At 39.4% G+C, this 26,877-nt stretch overlaps 1 protein-coding gene across 3 annotated transcripts in view; it reads left to right on the plus strand.

Moving 5' to 3' along the window:
• Edil3 (EGF like and discoidin domains 3) overlaps nucleotides 1-26,877 on the plus strand; it is a 404,159-nt gene that overhangs the window by 75,453 nt on the left and 301,829 nt on the right. The window contains exon 1 of one of the 3 annotated variants that reach the window (XM_087180996.1): nucleotides 11,557-11,581. The exons of the other annotated variants lie outside the window; for them this stretch is intronic. Coding sequence (XP_087037122.1) covers nucleotides 11,572-11,581 — 10 coding nt within the window. The 5' untranslated portion in view covers nucleotides 11,557-11,571. Of the gene's footprint in view, nucleotides 1-11,556; nucleotides 11,582-26,877 lie in introns of those variants that run through there. 3 annotated transcript variants of the gene reach the window in all.

Raw genomic sequence — 26,877 nt, forward strand, 5'->3', positions numbered from 1 at the left:
ATTGTAACTCAGGAAGAGAATATCATGCCTTGAAATTGTCCTTCATGTTATGGTGTTTCTCCGTACAGAGTCATGGGTTTTCCAGGTATTTGTTCAGTGTTTCATCGCTTCTCGTGTCTCCCTGTCTTGATAGAGATGTTCACATTACAGTAATCAGTAAGGGCCGTGCTCATGAGTTCATGTCGAGCCCTGGACAGGGTGTAATAGAGGGTGAAGAAGTTGCCATAGAGCTAAATCCTGCCATGCTTCAACCCAAAAGGAGTAGTTGCCTGACTTTCAGTGCGACAAAAAGGAAATCAGAGGGTGGTAGCCGCCAAAGGCAGGGAGCGTTTCAAGCATGGAGAGGACAGCTGTACTGAACTGAGAGGAGGGAAAGGCCTGACCATCAGCTTTGTGCCCTAGAGGTTGTATAAGAAATGGGCAAGTGCAGTTTCCACACAGCCCTGCAACCAGAGGTCCTTCCAAATGGCGCGTGTGACAGTTGACTTGTGGTAAAATATTAGCCTAAAGTTCCTCTTTCATTTCAAATACAGATGGCATAAAAATCAAATGTGTATTAGTATCATCATTTTAAAAACATGAAGTTTCGCAAAATTAGTTGTAAATACCTATATAAATACCTCTATGCGGATACAACTTCATTTTAACTTCAAAATATGTATTTAATATTCCTTGAATGTGTGCTGCTCTCCCAGATCCTGTGGGAGATGCGGGACAGAACTGAGTGACTCAGAACTAGAACTTGTATTCCCAGAAATCACTACAATACCTCGACTGTCCGTTCAGCAGTAATAAGGTACCTGCTCAGCCAGTCTGAACTTCACTGCCTGCGGGTCTACGCATATAGAGAGTGGGCTGAGGAGCACCCAAGGGTGAGGAAGGAGGGAAGGAGTGTACTCTCTTCTGCAGCTGCTAATGGTTATTAGAGTCCGAATGAAAAGGAAGGTAACTGGCACGTCTCAGCTACCTACTAAGGGTCAGCCATCGTTTCTTTTTTGCAGTATAAATTTATCCTTAAGTGTCACTAATTTTCCCTCGTGTGGGCCATGAGGAGCCAGCAGCAAAAGAGATACAGTAATTATAAATGTAGCCAAGAAAGCACATGGTAGAAACCGACTGTGGAGTGCAGCTGGACTAGCTCCCGCCACCTGGCTGTGATAGCAGGACCGCAGACAGCTTGGACACTGCTCATTAGAGAACCACTTCGCCTTCAGGAATCCAAGATATTTCTGTAACAGTCTCATGACTCCTGCTTCTCCTGCAGTACAGCAGCAGAGGGATAACCCAAGTCTGGGTGTATAAAACGGGTGAGTATCAGCCTGTGTTACCGATTGTTTTGTAAGTCATTGGCAAAATTGTGTAGTTGTGTCTCTTAAGAGTAATAGAGTTAAAGAATATTCTCAGTTTTAATGCTCATTGCTATTTTTGAAGTGAAGCAATGAACTCTAATTACAGCTTTCAGAAATTAGTCATTAAATATAGGAATGTAGGTCTGCCTTTTTCAAAAGAATATTTTAAGACTCAACAGTGTAATTGAGTTAATCTTTCTGATGAGTACGCTTTAATACCCCACTGTTACAAGGGCTGACTTTGCTGTTGCTGTAATAATATTGCTAAATTTCTTACATCTAAATAGTTTGAATTACTTTAGATTATTTCCTTTTGTGATTCATACTCATCGCGTAAATGGCATCTAACATTTTAGGGTGTTGCAATATCATTCCTTCAGATGACATGTTAATCACACATACAGGTTTAAGCATTTCCTCTCTGCCATGGTGTGTGGCAAAGGAACAGATAGAGTATTAAAATTCTCCATTTTCTCATCACTGTGGAGTCTTCTGCCTTGCTCTGTTCTGGTCACTATACTCATTAAATTCTTGTGTTTATCTAGGCAAAAGAGACATATGCTGCTGGTACTTTATTGACAACAATTGTGTTATGATGCGTGGTGCAGTAATGTACATCAAGTTCAATTTACTGGCACTTTTCAGTTTGGTGCCTCTGACATCGGCCTGGATCCTAGTGTCAGTGCACCAGCAGTATCAGTTGGGCGAGTTACAAGCCTCTGGATTTTGTAGGATGAGAATAAAACGATGTACAAATCAGTGTTAAGATTTAGGAAAATGGCGCGCAGTATGTGTTATTGTGACCTCTGACACCTGGCGAGTCTTCAATTAGTGCCGGCTGAAATTTTCCCGAGAATCTCTATGGCTCTTCAAAATGCTTTCAGCCAACATGAATGGGATTTGCTTTGTAATTATTATTTTTATATAGAAATTCTTTTAGTTAGCATAGTACTTTGAGATACGTGTGTGTATTTACCTTTGAATGCATCTGCCAAAAGACTGAGTTTTGATAATAAACTCATTCTGTAACATTTTATTTCTTATAAATATTTGAACAGTTGAAAATTTTCACAGCATATGTATGTACTGGGGGTACCATCATATATATATATATATGTATATATATCATATATATTTATATATATGTGTGTGTATATACATATATATATATATGGATGACCTACTTGTGGACATTTTAGTGTAGATAATTTTTTTTTTTTCTACTGGGAGTCTAACTCAGGACCTTGCACTAGCCAGGCAGCCTCAGTGCCACTGAGCTAAATCCCAAGCTGGTGTACATAAATTTTTTAAAAGGAATCTGTTATTTTGCAGTAAGTTTGAATGACTTCTCACAGACTCCTATACCTCATATGTATAAACACCTGAGGTTGGGCTCTACAATAGTGTTCTTTTTAAAAAAAAAAAAAAATCCAAAAGAGGACATGTTTGTATGTCTACAGGAACATGTTAAGAATCTGTTGTGAAAAATTACATACAAACAGACACATGAATAAAAATGAATGCACATCATAATGAATTGTTTTAAAGAGAAAATGCACGGAACCATTCAGTGGATCAGGTCCCGAGGGCCCTTGTTTCTGGGCCTCTTTCAAACTGAAGCCCCCCTTCCCCGACCCCCCCCCCCCACTGGGAAGAACACTGTCTGCATCTAGACAGCACCTCCATGCTTACTTTACCACACTACAACCTGCAGAGCTAAACCTAAAGGTTAGATTTTCCGGCTTCAAAATTTTACTTTACGTACACATTTAACTAGGATTGACCTGATTCATTTTTTCCTGTATGTGGTCTAAGTGAGTAAGTCTGTGCTTGAAAACCAGCACTAGTGGAGCCTCCTGCAAACTGAGCTGTAGCATAGCAGTTAAAACACAGACTCCAAAGATGGAAAATGGCTTAGAACGCTGCCTGTGCCTCAATCACTTTAGTGAAGTTCTATACCTTCTTTGCACTTCAGGTTCCCAGACTGGAAAATTGGAGTAATAATATTGTTAGCTCACAGTGTGCTTGGGAAAATTAAGCTAATGGACTTTGCAAAGTGTTTGTGTTCCTTAAGTAAGCATATCGACAGCTGTAATTGTATCATTAGCTGTATCTGCTTTTGTTCCATATACTCACAAGTTTCTGGTGTTTGATATACTCCTCAGTCTGATATCACGGAAAATATGGTCTCAGAATCAAGTTGGTAATGGTAGGGTATTTTCAATCTTTAAAAATAATGAAGATGCAATTAACCGTGGCTATCTTTTTATCTTTCACTATCGGTGCTCAGTCCTTGCCCCTGTCGTTCTAGGGAGAGCTTCTGCTTTTGCTGTTGGAGGGAAAGCATGCTGCAGATATCTGTGCTGTCCTCTTGCTCTGTCTCTTCAGCACACAGCTGAGGACACTAAACAACAGAGCATTAATAAATGTGAATGCTTTCCTGGCTCCAGAACACTGGCAGCTATTCAGTATAAGTTTGGAGTTCTCGGTGCCTTATAATATTTTATTTTGAAAGTGAGCTCTACATTTTGAGGGCCATGATTTTGGATTTTTCTCCTCAATAATGTGGTCAGAATTATTACTGTGTCCCATCACTGTTGGACTGGTGTGGGAGAGCATCGTCAACCAAGATGTTGAGCTGCACGTGTTACTTTCCTGGGACTCTATTACCAAAGTACCTGAAACGAATTTTCTCACATTTTGGAGATCAGGAGTTCAAGAACAAAGTGCCCAGCTGTGTCTCTCTTTCCACAGCTTGTAAATAACTATGTTCTTCTCTCTCTGCATGTGGTCTTTCCTCCTGTGTGTGTGCGATCTTTCTTTTATGAAGACACCACTTGTATTAGATTAGGCCTCTAAAAATCTCACTTTGACTTACTTATCTCTTTCATGACTCTGACATTTTGAGCTCGTGCAGTATAGGAATTCAACATGAATCTGCCAGGACATGATTTTAGCCATAAAAATCTAACAACCTCCTTTTAGTGTAGTTAGCACTTTACCGACCCTGTCTCCAAGTCCAGTCACATTGTGAAATACTGGGGGTTAAGAATTCAGTGTGTGCATTTTGGCAACACAGTCTTGGGTACTGTGATACTAAGTATCTGATTCTGTTTTCTTACAGTGATAAGACATATTAGTGTGACGTTTAACCACTCTGCCCTGGTTTCTTCAAAATCAATGTAGTAGTGATATGTCATAATTTAAGTAAATACTTATATAAACATAGGAGCATTCATAGAATTGCTCATTAAAGATATCTGTTACTTGAGGACTGGAGATTCCCTTGTAAAATTATTTTAACTTACATAATTAACCCAGTAATGCAGTTCTTTAAAAAATGAAAAGTTATTTCAGAAACAAAAAAAGCAACATTGCCATTTCCCAGTCCTTGATTTTTCTGTTAATATTTTGATTTATATTCTAGAAGAAGAGCATTGTCTAGTGGAATTTTCTGCAATGATGGAAGCAACTTCTATGCTGTATTTGATATGTATAACTAGTCACTAATCTCATTGGTAATGAGCATTTCATATGTGACTAGTGTTACCGAAGAACTGAATTTGCAATTATAATTGTAGTAAAGTCTAAATTTATGTAGCTATTTGTGTCCATACAACTGGACATATCAATGTTATATGTATTTGTATGTGTTAGAGTTGGTGCAATAAAATTTAATTAAATGTGCTAAATATTTTGTGATACACTTTGTCATAGTTACTGTTTTTACATATCCCATGCTGCTCTGTGTATGCATGATAATGAGTGATCTAAATTCTTGGTTGCCTATCACTTAGTCCTTATAAGGCTTGTATGGATTTTTGCCTAAAATTACATTTGGTTTGATGTTTATATTGCTTTTCTTTAAGTAGAATATATTTGGCACATGTATTTCATCATATTATTTTCTGTCACTCAGGGTCATTTTGAAAGCTTTTGAAAAGAGAATATACCTAGATTTTTAAGTAACCTCTGTTTTAAAAAGTGAGAGTCTTCCCTCATTCAAGAACTCTTTAGCTATACTCAGGCAAACCAGTGCATGTGCATTTGTGTGTATGAATAGCGATAAAATATAATTAAATGTTTCAATATCATTTGGCTAACATTCTCATGCAGATAATGAAAATCAATTTGCTAAGGAGAAACAGTAAGTCTTAATTGATTTAGCTGAATGAAAAATCTATATTTTCTCCCTTATCTTCTGTTCAGTTCTACAAGCATCTACTCAGTAACTTGTTTGAATCACATAACCTCACTGTTGGGAAGGCATTAGGCTGCAATTTTTTTCTAGTGCCATATTTTGAAAATTTAAAGAAGGTTGTCAGATTACATGCAGTATAAGCAAGCTCTCCTTGTCATAATGCCCCATTGTGGTGAATATTTTTAGTTTAAATGTCGCAGCTAGTATAAAGGAGAATTGGCAAATGTTCAGTGACAGTTCAAGGATTGAAACTAAGCCAGTTCCACTGGAAATAGTGTAGGAGCAGCAAAACTTTACCACTACCCTCTGCTTTTTTGGTTAGGTCTGAATTAAGTTCACATAAAGCCGATGAACAGGAGAAAGGTATAAAAGTTTGATTTTTGTAAACAGGGTACTTCCTCCAGGGGAATGTGGTCTCAAACAAATAGCAGAATGTAGGTGCTTCTAAACTACAGAACAAAAAGAGTAATTTTTTTAAAATAACTAAAATATATAAAGAGGCTAAGGAATACAAGAGTTATTTTAACAAGGTCTGCTTGTACAGGTAATTTTTGTCCTTGACTCTGTGTTTGGTAGCAAGAATATTTATTGTCTCCATTGACCACAGAAAAGGGAAAGTCAGAGTATCCCTTTTTCATCTGCTGCTTCTCAACTTCCTTTAGCTCAAAATAATCCTCATACCAAAATGACACATTTGGGGTTGGCACATTCTGCTGCTTTTCTGTAGCGTAAAAACTCAAGTTCCTAAGTATTAGAGATGGCGGATCCCCAGAGCACCAGTCTGAAATGGAGGTTCACAGGAGGATGAACAGTTAAAGTGGGTAAGCGAAGTAGAACTTGGCAGAGAGATTCCCTGAGATGCAGTTGTGAAAGAGGCATCGCGTGAGCTCAAGAGGCCTCTAAAGCTGATCTCTCCTGAATTGTCTGCCTTTGAGGCAAGTGTGATGTTTTATACTAGAGAATCAACCTGCCATTGGAAGGCTTGTCGGGGAGGGAACGCAGTCTTCTTCCCGACAGCTTTCCTGGCCAGGAGAGCTGGAGGGGAGGAAGTGACTTGTATGCTCTCTGGCTGGAGAATGAGGGCTTTGCCCTCAAAATGTACCCGAGAATCTCGTTCTGACATCCTCTGCAGTGTGCTTGTTAGAAGACATGAAGGATATGTCTTTAACTCTTCTTGGAAGGTACGGGTGTATTGGCAATGATATCACTTAAGATGGACAGTCAGGAAGGGTATGCAATCATTTAATAAGATTTTTGTTTATTCAGTGTGATTCAGTGCTTCCGCAATTTCTTAACTTGAAAGTGGGAAGGATCCGAAGTTATTGTTAATAACTTCACCAAACCTGTGTTGTGGTAATGCCAGTAGGAACCCTGGGAAGATTAATCAGGGAGATAAGCGGAGAAAATGAATGGCCGTTATCAGGAAGGAACCTTGTAAGAATCAGGGAGGTCAATTATATCATTTGCTGAAAGACAGTCAGATGGGATAAAGGCTGAAAATGCCCTGGAGATTCTCAAGCAAGCAGGTGAAGAACCTGGGGGCAGACATAGCTTCCAAGGGGTGAAAAAGTGAGTGGATAAATAATAAAGGAGGAGTGTATTTGGCAGTTTTGACAGGAGGAGTTTGTGAATGCAAACCCGAAAAGAATGGGGGTCCAAAGGGAGCACCCTCTCCCATCCCCACCCACTGAGGAGGCTGGGAAGAAGGAGCTGTGTAAAACATTAGCAGCTCTTACTATGTCTTTTTCTTAATTTAAAAAAATAAAATATTAATCATCCTGTTATTGTTTTAATTTGAAAATTTACCCGAAGCAGTAGGCTATTAAATTAATTACATCAAAACCCAAAACCCAGGTTTTCATTGTTCACTTATTTTATTTGTTGGTTTGTCTATGTAGTCTCAGCTCCATTTATAAATCTAGAGATGGAATCTGCTGGATTTAGTAATTTGTCTGAAATAACAAAAAAGAAAAAAAATGAAAAAGCGTCCTAGAGTAGGGCAGGAATATTTTGATGACAGTCCTCAAGGCTTGATTGACGTTTGTTAGCTCCATGTGTATGCTGTTTTTTCATTCATGTACTCATTTAACCTTAATTTCAGAAGTAGTTTAGAGGCCTTATTATATGATGAACTTTCTCAACGTAAGTAGGATCAGAAAAAAGCAAACAATTTTATGATTTTACCCTTGTAGAGATTCATTCTAGGGTAGAATATAGACAGTAAAATATCTAATTCAAAGTGATGGTATGATAGCTGGCGACGTGTTGTGAAAGGAGCGTCGGAATTTGGGGGCATAGAGATCTATGATTTTAAGTTGGGTAGGCAGGGGAGGTTGAGGGGCATATTTGAATAAAGTCTTGAAGAAGCAAGGGTAAAAGGGCTTCTCCTGCTTGGAACAGGGACAGTCCAAATACCAGGAAGTGTTTTAGCTGGGATGAGCCTGAGGTGCATGTGTGGCTGGAATGTTTAAATAGCAAGTGCTGTCTGGGTTGGAGCAAACTGAGCCAGGGAGAGAAAATGGAAGACGAAGTTGGCGATGTGGCAGGAGGAAGAGAAGCCTCTGGGACACCGCTGCTGTTAGGACTGTAGGTCGAGCGCCACTCTTAGCTACTTGGTGCTGGCACTTAGTCCAGCTGGACAAGCCCTGCCTTGTTCAGGAATGCCATCCTTACCCTGACAGTTTGAAGCACGAGGATGACATACTTTAACAGCATCACTGATGAGAAGCTCTAGAAAGGGTCCAGAGAGAAGGCAGAGAACCTGGACAAAGGCTGCAATCACCAAGGCCGGAAGGAATCGTGCATTAAATTTGAGTGTTCACAGTGCGGGGGTGAGATGAGGTCACAGCCAGGGAGTGTTCTTGAGGTAGAATGAACGGGAACTGCTGACAAAGAGGATGTGGCGTGGAGGAAATCAGTGAGTCACAGATGCCTCTTAGGCTTTCGGTTTGAGGAGCAGGAAGAAACAACGCTGACAATAAGATGAGAAAGGCAATAGAAAACATAGGTGTAGGGAAGTGATGAGGGGCTTGGACATGTTGAATTTGAGATGCTTGTTAGTTATCCAAGTGAGTTTGTAATTATAAATTGGGAATTTTAGAGGATAGATCAGACTGGAGACAAAAATATTAAGAAGCATCAGTTAATCATAGATATTTAAAGCCAGGAGACATCTTGAAATCTCAGACGGAGTGATAGAGATAGAGACGGATAGAGGTCTGGGCTCTGGGGTTCACTACAACTAAGAATTAAAGTGAAGAGGAAGTGCTTGGAAAGAAGGAATATGCCGGGGGTTCAGGGGGAAACCAGAGGGAACAGTGTGTTGGAAGCCACTAAAGAAAATATTTTACGAAGTAGACATTGCTCAATTGTGTAAAATTGCCCACTGGTTCAGTAGAATGAGGATTCCATTGAGCTATGTTTTTACATTCAAAGAATTCACTTTATTTTCCACATTACCTTGTACATGTCGGGACTGTGTATGTGTCCTTCCGAGACATAAATACCACACACAACATTTTAATGCTCACTGTTCATGAAGCTTGTGTAATTGTGTTGATTACTTTCTCAATTTGACCTGTATTTTTAAACAGGGTCAGGAATCATTTTGACAAATGTGTAAATTTTTTTTGATTTGACCTAAAAATTTAGTATTGCAGATATTCAAAACCTGGAAAGTACAACTGTTTTCTACATTCTCGTTTAACGGAGTTCTGTGAATGATGAAACAGAAATCTGCTAGAGATAAGACAAGTAAGATCTTTGGAAGTCAGTCTCTTACATCTTCCATTCTTAATAAGTTCTCTTTTCAAAACAAACTCACATGTCATATTACAGTCCAAGATAAATTCTTGTCCTTGAATATAGGATTAAAATATAGTACCTTTTCTTTAGAAATTAGATCACTACATAAATGTGTAGAAATAAAGTATGTGGGTAAACAGAAGTTTAAATGAATAGAACTTTACCATGCATAGAACATATGCATATGTTGCAACATTCAGTCATATTATACAAATCATCACCTACCAAAAGTTACTGTGTCTTGTACTGTGCAGCTGTATTCATGCCATTATCAGGGTTCCTTTTGGTACCAGGCATCTAAACTGGGGTGGAGTGGGGTGGTAAGAAGAGCTCTGATAGAATATTGTAGATTCTATTGTATAGAATCTACAATATAGAATATTGTAATCTATTGTAGACCATGCTGTCATGCTGTAAGGAGGCCCTTTCATTCTTCCCCAGCCTCTTGCACTAGTGCAGCTGAGACTCTGTCTGAAGCAAAGGGTGGGTGAAGTGCTTGCAACGTCAAACCCCAGTGGGGAGGACAAACATGTGCAGGTTGCCTTTTCCTCCTCTGGGGATCCTGAACTCTGAACAGCTGAGCACCAGCTTATTTGGTTCTAACCTGAAAGGTGGAGCCCATTTTATGAATTTAGATGAAAAGAAAAAAATGATGAATAGAGAAAACATTGTATCTGAGTCCTTCAGAAAGAAAAAATCAGGTCTGAATTATTTCATGTATTCTGGTGCCCTATTTCTAAGTCGTTAAATATACAAAAAGTACAATCAGGCCACTTTTAGATAAAGAATCCAGCTATGTGTGTAATGAGGTAGGTCTCCAGTTTAATTTTAAGAAAATGAAAAAGCAAGATACTTGGAGTACAGAAATGTGGAGTGTATTGTTGTGATCCATAGTGTTTGCTGCATTCCTTCAATACAGCCTAGATAAGACTTTAAGTGCTGTGTATCAGGGTGTACTGCAAGATTTATTGCTGAAAAGTCTTTTATACGCTAGAGAGTATTTTATTTATTCCGTTTTCCATCAATAAATCTTCTGTTCTTTCATGTGGACATCTATGTCTTTTCCTTTTAACATAGGGGCACGCTTTATTACTCTCTACTATCTCTTCCATCTCAAGGTATGGAAGAGGGGGAGATCAGCGAGCTAAAAATACACATCCATTTTTGTGAAAACACATATCAAAGAATTAAAAACATTTTTAAAATCCTTAATTACAGTCTGCTGCCTGTGCTATTCTCAGGAGGACTTGCACACAAAGTGAAGCTCAAGCGGATTTATGCAGCCTGACTGTAGAGTTCATAGTAAGCATATAGGTAAAGCAAGAATTTAAAGACAGAACACGAGTCCCATCTTAGGTAAATTCATGGGGAAAATTCCCATGGAATTAGATAGGCTGAGATTCTGGCTGCCAGCAACAAGGTTCAGAGAGGTAGAAGGGACTATGTGAATATTTTCAGTTCCATGCTCTGCGTGTCTCCCTATTTCCATATAAAGTACCAGCACTGAAATTAATCAGTCCTACTGGATCCCTTATGCCACTGACAGAACAGACACCCTGACACTTTTCCTCAAAAGGCTTTCTATTTGAGGCTGTCCACAGGCCATCACTTGCCTTCATTAAGTCCATGGTGAAAGCAGCCCTGATTACTGAGAGTGCAGAGATGCATACCAAGCATCTTGGTAGCTACACAGAAGTTTCTTGTCATCAAGCTGGAAGGCCCAGTCTAGCAGATGATTCTCTTTTTTATTCTGACCTTCCTTTATAAATATATTTTGTCTTAGGTGATATGACTAACATCAATTTTATAATGCTATAAAGACCGAGCATTTAGATTCATGCACGACACACCAATCATACACCACACACAGTGCTAGGCAAGTGAGCTGAAAGGCTCCCCAGATATGGTGCCTGCTTTTTAACCTGTAATGCTTCTTATGTACGAGCTATATCAGCAACCCCCAATTGGCTTTTGCATTAACATAGCTAGAGGCAGGAGAAATGGCATTTGGAATAAAATGACATAGTTCACACACATATATAATGTAGTTTGAATTCACATACAGTGGTACCTCAGTTCACTAATTTAATTCATTCCACAATTCTGGATAGGATGGCAGTGATCGTGTTCATCACCAGATGGGGAGTTTGAGGATGGAAGCAAATTTTTGTGGAACACTTCTGTTTGTGAGATGAATTGTTTGCAACACAAGTGCTCATGAACCGAGGTATTACTCCCTCTCTCTCTCTCTCTGTCTCTCTCTGTCTCTCTCTCTGTCTCTCTCTCTCTCTCTCTCTCTCTCTCTCTCTATATATATATATATATATATATATTTTACTTTTCTTGTTGCTGAGACAAATACCTGACCCTCAAAATTAAAGGAGGAAAGATTTATTCAGCTCACAGTTGGTAGAGGTTTCAGTCCATAGTCAGCTGGTTCCAAGGCAGGGTAGCATGGCAGGCAGGCATCGCAGAGGAGAAACAGTTCATGGTGGGCAGAAGGTAGCAAAGCAAGGAAGGATCACTGAAGCCCTTTCTATTCTTTATATCTTATCCACACTACTTAGGGCAAATAGCACTCACACCCTTGATCCTCGTGCCCTTGATCCTAGCATTGCACCATGAATCAATTCCAGTCAGCATCACACGCTCTAGTTCCAGCCACCTCTGAAAAATCCCCATCTATTACTGAATGAGGCTTTGGGGGACATCCAGACACAAGCCATAACATATCATATGTCAGGTAAATGGCCAAAGACCAAGACCAGACCAGGCCACAACAAGCCTTTATTAGGAGAATAGATCTGCCAGGCTGTCTCTGAACAAAGGAGAGACAAAAGCAATATGGCTGGGGCAGTGAGAGTCTTTTATAGAGACTGGGGTGGAGTTTGTAGGGGCTGAGGCAGGGTTAAATGAGGTAGTGACTAGGGAATGGAGGAGTCGGTGATGTCACTAGATGGTAGGAGGTGAGCGAGTATTAGGTTACTTTCTAGGTGGAAACGGGGTCATACTGGGAAGAAGGGTTTATTCTTTGGTGGGAGCAACCATCTTGGCATGACATCACACAGGGGAGGGGGCAAGGCATGATAGGAAGAGGGCAGCTACTATACATAATAACTGCTGAGGTAGTGGGAGACCTATCATTCCAGGCTTTTGTTTTACGATAGTTGGACGAAGTTCTCTTCTTCTGGAGCTGCTTCCTGCTGACAAGGGGTGAAGATCGGGGCTAGACCTGGATCTGATGAGGCCCATGGAAAGTGGGGACCTCTTCCTTTTGTCATACTGGCTGGTACCCTGCCATGATGAACTCCGTGACTGTCTGATTGGTGAATGCCGTCAATCGTTCCTGCAAGAAATTTTGAAAACAGCAAACCAGGCATGGTCCAAAACAGAGAATTAAATAGATAATACTGAGGGGTCCCAAGAGTAGTAATAGCCAGGGGAGCCATGAGCTCCAGGAACCAAACGTACCCCACCATTGATTAGTACCTTGAGGGGCATATCTATCTGGCTCATTGAGTTTTAATTTTTTTCATTTGACATGTAATATTTTTATTCATTATTTACATAGGTTTTACAGAGACAGCTGGATGTTTAGGGGCTCATTTGTTATAGAAGTAAGAGACTGTTATGGAAGTAAAAGATCATAGCTCCTGATCTAAGGGCCTAAGCATCATGTCCTTGCTCTTAGAGAATGAGTGGAAAAGTGATAAACACAATTTATATAATCTCTATAATCCTTTTTTGGGGGGGGAATATAAAAGGTGTATGTAACTGAGCAAATGTCTTTTGGAGGCCAACATACTGACAAGTGTAGTGTTACTATGAACCTGACTTGTCCTTTAAATTCAAGGCCATGAAAACACATATTTTAGGTTGATAGTTCCAGCAAAGCCATGGAATAGTTGTGTAAAGGACAGTTTTATTCCTGTATCTCTCAGTTTTTGGAGGCCTCCTAGATATATTTAAAAATAAAGAGAACTGATAACCGCAACACGGACACTGGCCAACTTAAGGCAATCAAGTGTAACATAAAAGGCTTGATCTTTTTAGACATGGGTAGGTATCCAGAAAATATGAGCACAGTGAGAGAAGAGGTATCATAAACAGAATGAGGATGTAAATTATTTTAAAAGGAATAAATCTTGTAGCTGCTTGGTATAGAACTTATCCTAACTGTGGCTGACAAGCAGGTGATTTTTTCCCAATACTCTAACTTTATGTTTTTTGTTTTTTTGTTTTTGATCACTACACAATAGTTAGGTATCACAGAATCAGAAAAACAGTTATCTAAAAGGAGAGACCTGGAGACCAGTGATTTCTAGGGCTGGATACCTGTAAAGAACTTATTTTAATTTTTTTGAAAAGAATCTGTACACACTTGTAGCTAATTAATGATTTTCCCTTCTATTTAGTACCCAAAGTTTTGTCTTTTTGAAATGGCTGTGTCATGAGTGAACCAAAAGATTTTAATGGTTGGGCTATGTCTTAATTTTTCTGAAGTCTAGCTTTATTATTATGTCATTGTTTTATACCTCTTTTGGTTATTTTTTCTGCTGGGTGTTTAAGACCAAGTTAAAGTGAGACCTGTGTCAATCAATATGAACCTCTTGTTATCTATCAAGGCCAGTTAAGTCTCCCCAGGCCATTACTTTAGAACCAAGTATAGAGCCTCTCTGTTCCTCTGTCAGTGTCAGCCATCTGAATGGGTCATGGCCTTACTTGACCAAAGTTGTTTTCAGTGAAAGCGTGGGAGATTTTTTCTTGGTGGCCCTCCTTTGGCACACAGTACATTGTCCTCTGGTGTCCAGCAATTTCCCTCTTTAGGAGGTTGAGTGACTTACCAAAGATGTAGGACCCTGCAGAGAAGGTTCCCTCATGTTCTGGATCTTTGTTGACCTTGAGGGGCTGGGGCCAAAATATTGGCTGTCCTCATAGCCCAGTTACCTTTTTAGTTTTGGTCTCCAAACTTTAGTTTTTGAACACCCAGAAGAGAAGGTCAATAGCATTAGCATTGTAACAAGAGTAATGAGTTTAACTATTATGATTTTACCTGAATAACAAGCATTTTGGAATTTAAAATATAGAGAACTGTTACTGTTATCAGTCATGGTTGTTTTAGTAGTTGAATTCCTGTAGAATATTAACAGAAAAAGAGCCACAAATAATATTTTAACAAGACAATTGTGATGACTTTACCTTTGTAACACATTTAAATGTCCATCTTGATAAAAAATGGCCATTGTTAAACACTCATTTTTTAAAAAAAAACACCAAAAGTTTTAACCTAAATTATAATATTTTAAAAGATAAATAAATAAACAAAATTATTATCTTTTGATAGGCTACCATCTAAAGAAAATATCTCAGCCCATATATGTATCTGTTGTCATAAATAGCTGGAGTGTATGAAAAGGCAAATACCTGTATCAAAAAGAGGTTATTATCATAAACAAATATTAGAAAACCTGTACAGTCAGAAAGTACAAATATATTTAGTACACTAGAAAAAATAAAACCGTGTTATTGTTGTTTTTACAGGATATTTAGTCCTTTGAAAATGACCAGTGTAAGCATACCATAATAACATATTTAGAATTTATCCCTTGATGACAACTGATATAAACATAGTATGATAATATATTTAAGTAATATTTATTTCTGTAAGTCTTTTATAAGGCTATGAAAACTATCGGGTCAGTCTGTTGTAAGATGAAAACTGTTGAGGTCCCCATAGTGAACAAAGACTGGAAAATATTTCCATGAGCTGCTCCTTTGTTCACCAAGGGGAGCATGCCTTGAACTTAATAACCTTTATCTATAAATAAAACAGCTGTACAATTGGACAAAAACCAAAGATATAAGACAATTTTTAAAACTAGAGTGTACTCAAATATATTTAGCCCAATGGAATTAAAACCTCTTTATAATTTTAGGTTTATAATTATAAATAAGACTATTTAAAATGTTTTATAAGTCAATTAACAGAGATCTCTTGTAGAATTAGAATCAGAAGGAATGAAACCTCTATTCCTGTAAACCTTTTATAACAAACTTGAAACCAACAAGTAAACATATATATTTCCTTTATAAATCACTTCCGCACACGTTCTTGACATACCTAAGCCTTTTGGTATTGTCCTGCTAACAAGACAAACATATAAAATCTTTTTATATCAAAAATATATCTTTTACTTATAGCTTTTTAAAATTTTGTCTCTGACTCACTATAAACCTTTTATGAGGCAGAGAGTCATATGGTCTCTGTGGCCTCTATCTGCCTAGCCTAGCTGAGAGTCCCATTGTGGGAAATTTTTTGATATAGACATCAGGATTAGAGAAGAAGGAGCCTAAGCATTTTTTAATTTGAGAAAGATCAAAGAAAGAGAATGGCACATGTACTCTAACAATGCTCTCAGTCCCGGCAACCTCTCAGAGAGGCATCTGTGTGGGTGGGGCCGATGTTGGAAGGGTGGGTAGCGAGAATGGGTTTGGGGAGGTGGTAGGGATGGGGGAGAAGGAGGTAAAGGAGGGTTGCAAGATGGCAGCAGAGGAGGATTACAAAATGGTGGAGAAGGGCCATGTGGTGAGGTGGAAGGAGACAAAGGAGAGGTACAAGATGGCGGCAGAGGAGGGTCACAAGATGGCTGGGGAGAAGAAGCGTGGGACAAGGCAGAAGGGTTTAGAGGGTTATAAGGTGGGGGAAGTGTGAGTGGTGAGTGATCAGCTGGATGGAATGTTTTGGAATCAGAAGGAGTGCAATTGGGAAGGGTGGACGGTGAAGCTCAGGGTAGGAGTAGTTGAGAAGGAGAACAGGTTTGACGGAGGGTCAAGAGCATAGGTAGAAAAAAGGCTTGCATGTAAGGGATTTCTGACCATTTGCCATTGCGCTGACAGAAGTTGTGTAAATCACACAGTAAGTTAAAATTGAAAGTGCCATTTTTGGGCCTTGGAAACCCATTATCTAATCTATACTGAGGCTAAACCTGATTACAATAGAAAACAAGTCTTTTTGGCTTAAAGTCTGGTCCCAACAATCCGAGGGGTTTGAGTTGTGCCAGAAGGCAGCCCGGAGGCGTTGAGGGAGGGGGTTTGGATTGTTCGGCCCCCATGTTAGAGCGGATGAGGAGGAGACAGCTCCCTGGGAGAAGGACAAAGGAGAGAAGCGTCCTTGTCTCCTTTGACAATCTCCAAGTGAGTCTCCCAGAGGGAGAGAAACGAGAGGAGGTGGCCTATGGGATGTCTCCCAGGGGCACAGTCCTAGGCCCAGTGGCCGTGGGGGTTTCTCTGACCAAGTGCTTGGATTTCTGAGAAGTCCCCGGAGGGAGAGAGAACGAAACAGAGAACCCGACGAGAGGGAGGCCGAACTCCTTACTCACTCAGAGATTGGTGACTGGTGTGGATGTGTAGCATCAGCAATGGCAAAGGTAGAAAGCTCTGGAGGGTCCTGGCATGGCAGATATGGTCTGTCCAATGGAGATGGCCAAAAGGTCAATCAGCCCTGTCCCATGAGGGATCATCGATTAATGGACCATCTACTATCTGAGTCACGGCACCAGAAATGTCAGGTAAAAAGGGCCAAAAACCAAGACCAGACCAGGCCACAACAAGCCTTTATTAGGGGGATAGATCTGCTAGGCTGTCTCTAAGCAAAGGAGAGACAAAAGCAATATGGCCGAGGCAGGGAGAGTCTCTTATAGAGACTGGGGTCGGGTTTGTAGGGGCTGAGGCAGGGTTGAGTGAGGTAGTGACTAGGGAATGGAGGAACCAGTGACGTCACTAGGTGGTAGGAGGTGAGTGAGTATTAGGTTATTCTCTAGGCAGGAACAGGGGCATGCTGGGAAGAAGGGTTTATTCTTTGGTGGGAGCAACCATCTTGGCATGATGTCACACAGGGGAGGGGGCAAGGCATGATAGGAAGAGGGCAGCTACTATACATAATAGCTGCTGAGGTAGTGGGAGACCTATCATCATATATGTTATGAAATTCAAAAATTTAAATATATAGTACTTAATTAATGGTAGTAGCTTATCAGTAAACTCTTCCTTAAAAATCAATGAATATTAAAACTGTAGCCCGGAGTATGCCAGGTTCATGACTATTTGACTTGTAGAAAGTGCTTAGTCACTCAGGGATGTTCAAGTTCACTGTTAGACAGATTTATGCATACAGTTCAAGTACACTTTAATTGTAGTGCTGTTTGATGCAAATTCTCTTACATATATCCTTACAAACATTGTTGTGGGTATCGACTTGGTGTGATAGTTGCTTGCTTTGTTGGTTAAACTAAATTTGAGCCCTTCACCAAGCTTTCTTGGTACACAGGATGCCACTGAAAATAATAGTTTTTATAGATTTGTTTCACAAAGTCTTCTGGATGGTAACTGATACTTAACTACAAATCAAAAAATATGTCTTTCAGGAAGGAATGGGGCAAAATTTTCTTTGTTATACCAAATACAAAGGTAGCACTACAGCAGTATCCTGGGATATCTATTTCCAATTATGTGTGTTTGGTCTTTGAATTCCTTGAGACATTTGGTTTTATTGTGTTGCTCTAAATTATGAGGTTGGGGCAAAAGTATTTAAAGGTTTTTAGAAGTTTACATTATTGTTACATTAAGTAAAAACATTACTTACTCAAAAGCACAAAACTGGAAAAGACAAACTATTAACCTAAAACTACTTTCCTTAGAAGTAGTCATCTCATTAGGTATAATCAGTCCTTAGGCAGGTGTTTTCTGAATATTGGTGATAGTCGTGGGCTCTATACTAGGTACAGTAAAGTGATGAATGATGAGTCTTTGTTTGTGGAGACTTCATGGTCCAGCAGGGAAGACTCCCAGTAAATAGAAGGGGCTGCCAGGAAGAGGTAACCGTGCATAGTAGAAATGCCAGGACACCCCTGGGAGATGATACCTCACCACTACTGTCATGGAGGACAGGCAAAGAAGAAAGCTGGGGCTTGGCATAGCCAGTCTACAGCTTTACATGAAGGAAAAAGGAGGCTAAAATGGTGTAAATATACACATACAAAGCACTTAGAGATGATGACTGTGCATTTAGTCTTCCCAAGAGCCACATTAACAACCCAAAAGGCTAACTGATGTAAAAAGATAGATGATCCTTGTATTGATTTACAAATCACAAAACTGCCAATGAAAAAAAGCAGTGTGCTAAAAAGCATGGGGCTAGGGATTCTTGGCAGAGGGAGAAGCTAAGTGAGTGGAGAGAAACGAAGATGGTATTGGAAGTGGGAGTGAATCCTGGGATGATCTAGGACAGAGAGTATGATAAGAATTTGGTGATGAATTCTGAGGATGAGGAAAGAAGGAGAACCCTGTTTTGTGCAACTGTATGCGTGGTGTGTTCTTTGCTGAAGAGTTTTGGGGATTGATTAGGGAAAGCAGATGTTCATTTTAGAATAAAATCAATTTGTGATGCCATAGAGACCTACAAATTGAAATTTCTATCTGGCAAAGGAGACAAAGAAAAATTGGCCTTGGAAAAAACTAGGAATGTGTGGCAGGAAATTGGAAATATGTTTCTTTCCAGAAGAGATAATGCTCCATGACCCTGAATACTGATGAGAGACAGAGATAGATTTGTGAGTTACAAGTAGTAGTTTGGCATGAAAAGAAATATGGACAGGGTTTCATATGCAATTCTGATAGGTGAGGTTTTTGTTTTAAGGTCAGCGGTGCACCACTGAAGAGTAGCAAACTGCAAACTGGTTTAATTTAAAATGTCCTTTGAAGGAAAATGTAGAATCACACTGTATTTATTGGTCAGCTTTGCTGATTCTGGTGCAAAATATCTGATACTTCCAACTAAAAGGAAGAGAGGTTTAATTTACCTGCTGGCTGCAGGGAGATCTACATGTGGTAGGCTGGATCCAAGGCAGAAGCACCATGGCAGAGGTGGAGCAAAGCTGTTTGGTTCATGGTTGCCAGGCAACCAAGCAGGGAAATGGTGGAAAGGCAGGGACTAGGGACCTTATAGAGTACCCAGGGCCACACCTGCAAGACCAGACACACACCTGGAAGTGGGGCTTAGTAATCCCCTAGGTGGCCCTAAAGCAAATCAAGTAGATAATCTGGTTTAACTCTCACGTACACCTAGCTTTAAAAATAGAAACCTTTAACAATACCTCAGTGAATCCAGAATTAACTCAGTTTTATGCAATAAAAATGGAATTAGGGTAATGAGAAGTATACATTTAAAAGAAAAGCAGTCTTCCCTAATTGTAGTGGTTTCTGAGCCTGATTCATAAACATGAGCAATTATAAGGATTATCACACAATGCTATGATTATTGTATTATTTGACACCATTTATTGAATACCACATGAGACGGTATAAGAGAGGAAATTACAGCATTCGCCAGTGGACTTTAGTGGTCAGTTCTTTTGCATGGCTTATTCTCCAAATGTGTGTGTTCCCTTTCCCTCACTGGAATGAAGTACCTTTGAAAGTCAAATAGGAGAAGAAAGTGTTTATTTTGGTTCATGGTTTCTGAGGTTTCAGTCTATGACGTAGTGGCCCTGTTACCTTCAGGCTTGTGAGAAGGACATCATGGTGGGAAGTGTGTGGTAGAGCAAAGCTGGTCACCATAATGGCAACCAGGAAGCAAGGGGAGATAGGAAGTGTCCAGGGTCTCAATATCCTCTTCAAGGACCTTCCCCCTGTAACATAATCTCCCTCTACTAGGTTCCTCCCCCAAAGGTTTCACCATCTCCCAGCACTGCTTTAGGCTTTGTGACCAACTCTTTAGCCCATGGGACTTTGAGGAACAAGGAGGATCTAAGCCATACCACAGTATGTGCTATTCTGTAGGAACACACCACCCAATGCCAAATGCTGCTGCTTATATTACTCCAGAGTAACATGGTGGGTGGAAAAACACAAAAGAAATATGTGCTTTATTTATACCCTTGTCTCTTTACATATGATTATATAATCCCAACAGTTAATTGACAAAATACTATCTATGGGTACTGGTTTTTCATATTCTATAAAAGACTAATATAGAGCAGAGAGAAAATCATTATATGTTAATACTGAATATTTAGTTGCCTGCCATTTAACTCAAATTAAACTAAAGGTAACTGAACACAAATCACGGAGATACAAACTTAAATAATAAATTTATGTGATGTTATACCTATTACTTTGCAGATAATATAAGGCCTGACAATACTAAGTGTCGGCTTAGATTTAGAGCATTAGAGACTCTTACACACTGATGGAGAAAATAAAGGCATATATCTTAAATTTTTGTACAGTGTACAGGAGTTTATGTACTAAGAGCTAAGAGTAAAAAAACAAGAAAAACTTCAGTTCTAAATATCCATAAAGAAGAGATCAGTAAATAAATTATGGTTAATTTCTATAATAAAATGTTTTAAAGAAATTAACATTTATAAGATGGATTTATAGGTAAGTAGAGATACATTTCAGAAACACAATCTTGGTTTGCTTTTGTTATTTGTTTTTTGAGACAGGGCCTTGCTATGTGGTTCAGGCTGGTCTTAAACTCACTATGGAGCCCAGGCTGGCCTCCACAGCAGTCCTACTGACTCGGCCTCTCAAGTGCTGGGATTACAGGTATGTGCCTTCACACCTGGCACAAAAACACAATCTTAAGGAAAAAAAAACATTGAAGGATACATTTAGTATGATAGTGTATATAAGATCCAAGGAGTAAAATTGAACTCTAGATTTGCAGGAATACTTGTTGATTTTGCAAAAGCATCAATCATGTATTAAAATGTCTAATATAAAATTTATATTGGTTGTTTATTCTGAAGGAAAACAACAACAAAAAAACAGAATGGAGGAGGGGAATAGACAATTATGTCTCTAATGCTTTGTTTCTTTAAATAGAGCTGGGATAAAAGGAAAATGTTAAGATTTAGAAAAGTTAGGTCACAGACATAAGTATATTTTTATTATTGAACATATGTACTTCAAACACATCACAATTTGAAAAAGAACTTGGTTGCTTTGAGACTATACTTCATAATTTGCAAGGCCAAGATTAGAGGGGGCTCTGGCTGTCCTAATCCGAAGAGAACAAACTGGATTCCAGACTGTGGCCGTGGCTGCCCATGCAGAAAAGAAAACACATACTTGCATTTTCCACACTGTGATCACAGATGTCCCACAAGCCACATTAACATTTGTCACTGATCAGATAATTTCTTGAGAGTGTTATGTGGATTACGGCATTAGGATAAAATGAAATCACAAGTCAAGTTTCACTGAGATCTAAAAGCATTACAGTGGATTGCTCCTTATTGAAAGGACATGTGGGTATAGAAAGATACTCAGAATTCAGATGAATAATGTGCTTGGGAAGGGCGTGTTACCACACCTAGACCTCTCTGTATTACTTGCTTTTATGATGCTGGGAGGAAAGGGTTTATTTTGGCTGAGTTTCCAGCAGTGGCCGGCTGGCCTGAAGGCAGAAACACCAACCTGGAGGTGTGTGATACAGGACAGATGTTCACTCACAGCAGCCTGGAAGCAGAGTGACAGCAGTGTTCTAGAGAGAAAAGGACCAGGGGAGATGCGGTCCCCAGGTTATGACAGCATGACCCACCCAGGTGGACCCCGCAGTGTGCTTTGCTAATCTCCCGGCAACTCTCAAATCAAGCAAGCTGATCATCAAGGTTAATCATTATGCCCATCCTCCTCTTTCCAGGCACATTCTTTTGACACTTTAAGCTGATTTAGCTGGTAGCCTATGAGTGACATATCAGAAATCCTGAAAGTCATAACTGGTCTTGCTAAAAGTAAACAGAATTCAGTGAGAATGGGCTGAGAGGAACAATGAGACATTCATGTTACAGAGCAGACTCCACCCCTTAATTAGATCTCAGCATGTTAGCAGTTGACACTCCTCATCATTTACTGGACATTTACTATGTGGAGTCTGCTGTTCTCAGGGTTTTTGCAAACATTAACTAAGTCTCACAGTGACCTGCGAACTATGTGCTCAGATTTTTCTCCTTTATAGAAATGATTACAAAAGTACATCTTTTAAATAACTTTTCCAAAGCTTCAAAAACTATTCTGTGATGAGGACAGAATTCCACAGGTCACATTCTTAGCCACTGAAAAGGTGAAGAAAAACTATATCTGCAAATAATGGCTCACAACTGGAGAAGAGGCAATATCATAATTTAGTGGCCATACGCATACAGTATACCAAGAAAAAAACAGAGAGAGGTAGAAGGGGACTGAACAAGAAATGTTTAAAGATGCAGGATTACTGGTAAAATAGCAGCTGTCACTGAATGAGTTCTGCTGGATTCTCAACATCAAGGATGAAATGGAACACTGGAAAAAGCAATGAAAGGGCACAAAGCTGTACATCTCTTGCTTCGTGTCCCTGGGATTTAAACACAAGTCTGCGGACCCTACATGTGTGCCATTTTGCCACACTGCACAGTATTTGGGCATCACAGTCTCACTGTGTGGAGCCACAGCAACAGGTGTTCCTGCGGTTACCCTTCTTTATATCGCTAGCAACATCCCTTTCTACTCAGGAAAGGTGAAGGGAAGGAAAGAGCAACAAGGGACACAAATGCCAGGACATCACCAGCCATTTTGTAGAGAGTGAAGATAGAAACGTTACATTTCACCTTTCTTTTCCTCTGAAGCCTGTGCCCCTCAGGGATAAGAGTCACGTGGGAAGAATGAACAAAATGTGGCCAAAGCGCCCAGCATCATAAAGCAAAGGAAATGTTCAGCTTTCAGCCCTCTGTGAAAACTGAACAGCATCAGTTCTTGGGCAGTGGCACATTAAATAGCAGAAAAGAGACCCTGGGGACTAAGTATCAGGCGTATCAGTCCGCAGGAAGTAAAGGGCTGCTTATTTTAGTATAGAATTCCTGGGCATCTGAGGAGGAAGTGCATCGGTAGACACTTTTAGAGTGGGAGGGAGACAAGAGAAAGTGTTGGCCAAGAGGGCCGGAGAAATATCGTAAGAACCCACCGTCCTGTGTTTTGCTCTAGGCAAGTGGGTCACAGAAGCAACAAAAGGACCAGGTAGAACCATAGGAAGGTTGGAGTTCTTTTTAGACTAATGCATCTGTCAAATTAATACCTGGGAGGCACAGTTACAGCAAAATATTGTTCAAATAGTAGCCTTAACTATTGCTAGCATTGGGACAGTTCTTCACATATGCATAGCATAGCATAATCTGCACATAGAGCATCCACAGTTGTAGGTTGAGGAACATGTAGCGATGCTAATCTCTGTAAACACTGTAGATAAATACAGAATGCTTATGTAGAATGGAGACTGCAGTATTCAGAATAAGGTAAACGGCAGGACTCCTAAGAAAAATGTAAGGAAAGAGGTCTCCACAGGTCAGTCAGGTGCTGAAGAAACTTCTCCAAGGACAGTATGGCCTTTCTTTTTTGATTGGGTTGATGTAATTAAGACAGGGCTCTTTTATGGTGACCCCATATATATTTAAATTATTTTTCCTGGAAAGAGTTGAACTTAACACTTGTATTGTAGTACAGAATTTAAATACTTTCTCATTCATGAAAAAAACAGAAGGGAGGTAGGAATTTTGCAGCCATAGATCACCTGTAATGCACCAGGCACCGTGGTAGTTACTTCACATGCGTTATCCTGTTTTGCCAGTCATGCCTCCCAATTTAAGAGTGAAAAGGCAACTGAGGAACTGGAGACTTTTTCCCATGGTAGCCACGCTACAAGTAGAGCTGGCATTGGAGAAGAGGTGGCTCCTCCCACTCATATCCCTTACACTGCACATTTTATCTTTGCATGTTCTCATGGGCAGCAAGGAAGAGGGGAAAAAGTGGTCCTCAGCCTGTCAGTATCAGAGAAATCAGAGCCAGAGCAAATACATGGGAAATCTCTCCTCTTCCAGGAGAGAAGCCAGGAGAGCTGCTTTTATTTATGCAGTCGCTTAGACAGGATAGGTGAGTGGCACATTGACAGTCTTCACTGTTGATTTTCAAAGGAGGAAGAAAAGTTAGTTCTCCAGATAAGGTTAGAATCTAAACTAACAATGAAGTCACATATGTCACTAGCAAGTTTTCCACACTGGGGACTATCAGTCTTCTGTATCCTCTATATGCATGGTGAAATACTGGGGACACACTACATCCTCAATATATCGACTGGTGTTGAAAGAATGAAAATGAGAGGGTCAGAGTTTTCAGCCCTTGCTGCATGAGCATATGACTTTGAGAATATAATTTTACCCATCTCTAGAAGTCCTGAGAATTTTTGAATCTCTAGGTTTGATACTAGAAACCAGAAAAAGTGAATAGATTCTATCCATATGTTCAGGTAATATATCTACTAAGTAACGGAGGTCCCATAATGGCTTAGATAACTGAATGAAACACGGGAAGGACACACCTCAGTTAGAACTATGTGTTCATTCTTTTCATTTATTTCTTTTTTAAAAATTAATTTTATTGGTATGTTTTAGGTATACAATTTAATGACATTCATCACTGGAAATTTGAATTTTACATAATCTTTCTTGGTTCTTATTTTTCCCCCTATTCCTGCCCTCCCTTCAACCCCTCCATCCCTCCCTATTTACAAAGACTTTGTTTCCAATTTTTCATTTTCTCATATTAATTCCATTACCTTCTTTCCTTTCCCCTACTCCTCTCACTTCCCCTTCACCTTTTCCCCTTTTCTTCCTATTTCACATTATCTATTATACCTTTTAGTCCTTATTTACACTTTCAGTTTCTCACACTAAAGAAGCTATTTGTTATTTATACACATGTGTGTCCAATTTATTTCACTTAAGAGTATTGCCTCAATGTGCATTCATTTAGCTATAAAAGTCTCTAATTTCTCATTTTGTATGGCTGAGGAGTACTCCATTTTATTAAAACAGAAACACATTTTCTTTATCCAGTCTCCAGTTGATGGACAATTGGGTTGTTTCCAAGTTTTAGCTATTACAAATTGTGCTGCTATGAACATGGGTACACATATATCACTGTGGTATGATTCTTTTAATTCTTTGGGGGAGATATCCAGCAGGGGTATAGCTGCGTCAAATGGGACTTACAGTCCTAGTTCTTTGAGGTATCTTCATCTTGATTTCCACAGTGGTTGCACGAGGGTACACTCCTACAAGCAGTGGAGCAGGGTTCCTCTTTCCCCACAGATGAGCCAGCATTTGTTATTGGTTGATCTCATGATAGCAGCCATTCTTTCTTGGGTGAGGTGGAATCTCAACATTGTTTTCATTTCCATCTCTCGAATGACCAGTGATGTTGAATATTTTTTCATATGTTTGCCATTTCTACTTCTTTGTCTGAGAAATGTCTGTTCATTTCAGATGCCCATTTTTGCATTGGGTCTTTAAATGTGGGAGGTCTGATTTTTTTAAGTTCTTTATAGATTCGAGATAGTAGACCTTTGTCTGAGGAAGATCACAAGAAAAATTTTTCCCACATTGTGGATTATCTCTTCACCCTGTTGGTAGTTCCTCTTGCTATGCAGAAGCATTTTAATAAGAAGAGATCCCACTTTTTAATTGTGCTAGTTCACTGGCAAGTGAGGTTTTGTTCATAAAATCATTTCCTACACGAATATCTTCAAGAGTTCTACCTAAACTCTGTACCAGCTAGTTTAGCGTTTCTGTTTTAATATTTAGATCTTTAATTCATTTTGATTTTAGTTTAGTGCATAGTGATAGATATAGGTTTAGTTTTAATCTTTGGCAAGTGGAAACCCAGTTTTTCCAGCATCATTTATTAAAGAGGCTATCTTTCCTCCAATGAGGGTATTTGGCTCCTTTGTCAAAGATGAGGAGTCTGAGTGTGTCTGGAGTTGTTTCAGCATCTTCTAATCTGTTCCACTGGTCCTCAGGTATGTTTCTTTGCCAGTACCATTCTGGTTTTATCACAGTGGCTTTGTAGTATAGTTTCAACTGGACTCCTTGCTATATCTCTGGTGCCTAGAATTGCTTTTGCTATTCTAGGTCTCTTCTTGTTCCAAATGAATTTTTGGATTGTTTTCTCCAGGTCTGTGAAGTATGCTGCTGGGATTTCAATTGGGATTGCACTGAATCTATATAGCAGTTTTGGAAGTATGGCCATTTTCACTAAATTAATCCTTCCTACACAGGAGCAAGGGATGTCTTTCCATTTTCTGATATCATCTTCAGTCTCTCTTTTCAGAGTGCTATAGTTTTCAGAGAATAGGTCTTTGATTTTTTTCATTAGGTTGATTCCTAGGTATTTCAGTTTCTTGTATGTTACTGTGAAAGGAGTTGTTTGCCCTATTTCTCTCTCAGTGAGTCTGTTGTTCGTGTAGAGGAAAGCTATTGATTTTTGTGTGTTGACTTTTATCCAGCTACTTGATTGAATTTGGTTATTAAATCTAGAAGACTTTTGGTGGAGTTCTTGGGGTTTTCTATATACAGTATCATGTCATCTGCAAATAAGGACAATTTGACTTCTTCATTTCCTATCTTTATTTCTTTTATTTCTTTCTCTTGTCTA

Source organism: Heterocephalus glaber, unplaced genomic scaffold, assembly GCF_053883595.1.
Source record: "Heterocephalus glaber isolate CG9 unplaced genomic scaffold, H.glaber_assembly_v1.0 deba00001465, whole genome shotgun sequence".
NCBI classification, from domain to species: domain Eukaryota; kingdom Metazoa; phylum Chordata; class Mammalia; order Rodentia; family Bathyergidae; genus Heterocephalus; species Heterocephalus glaber.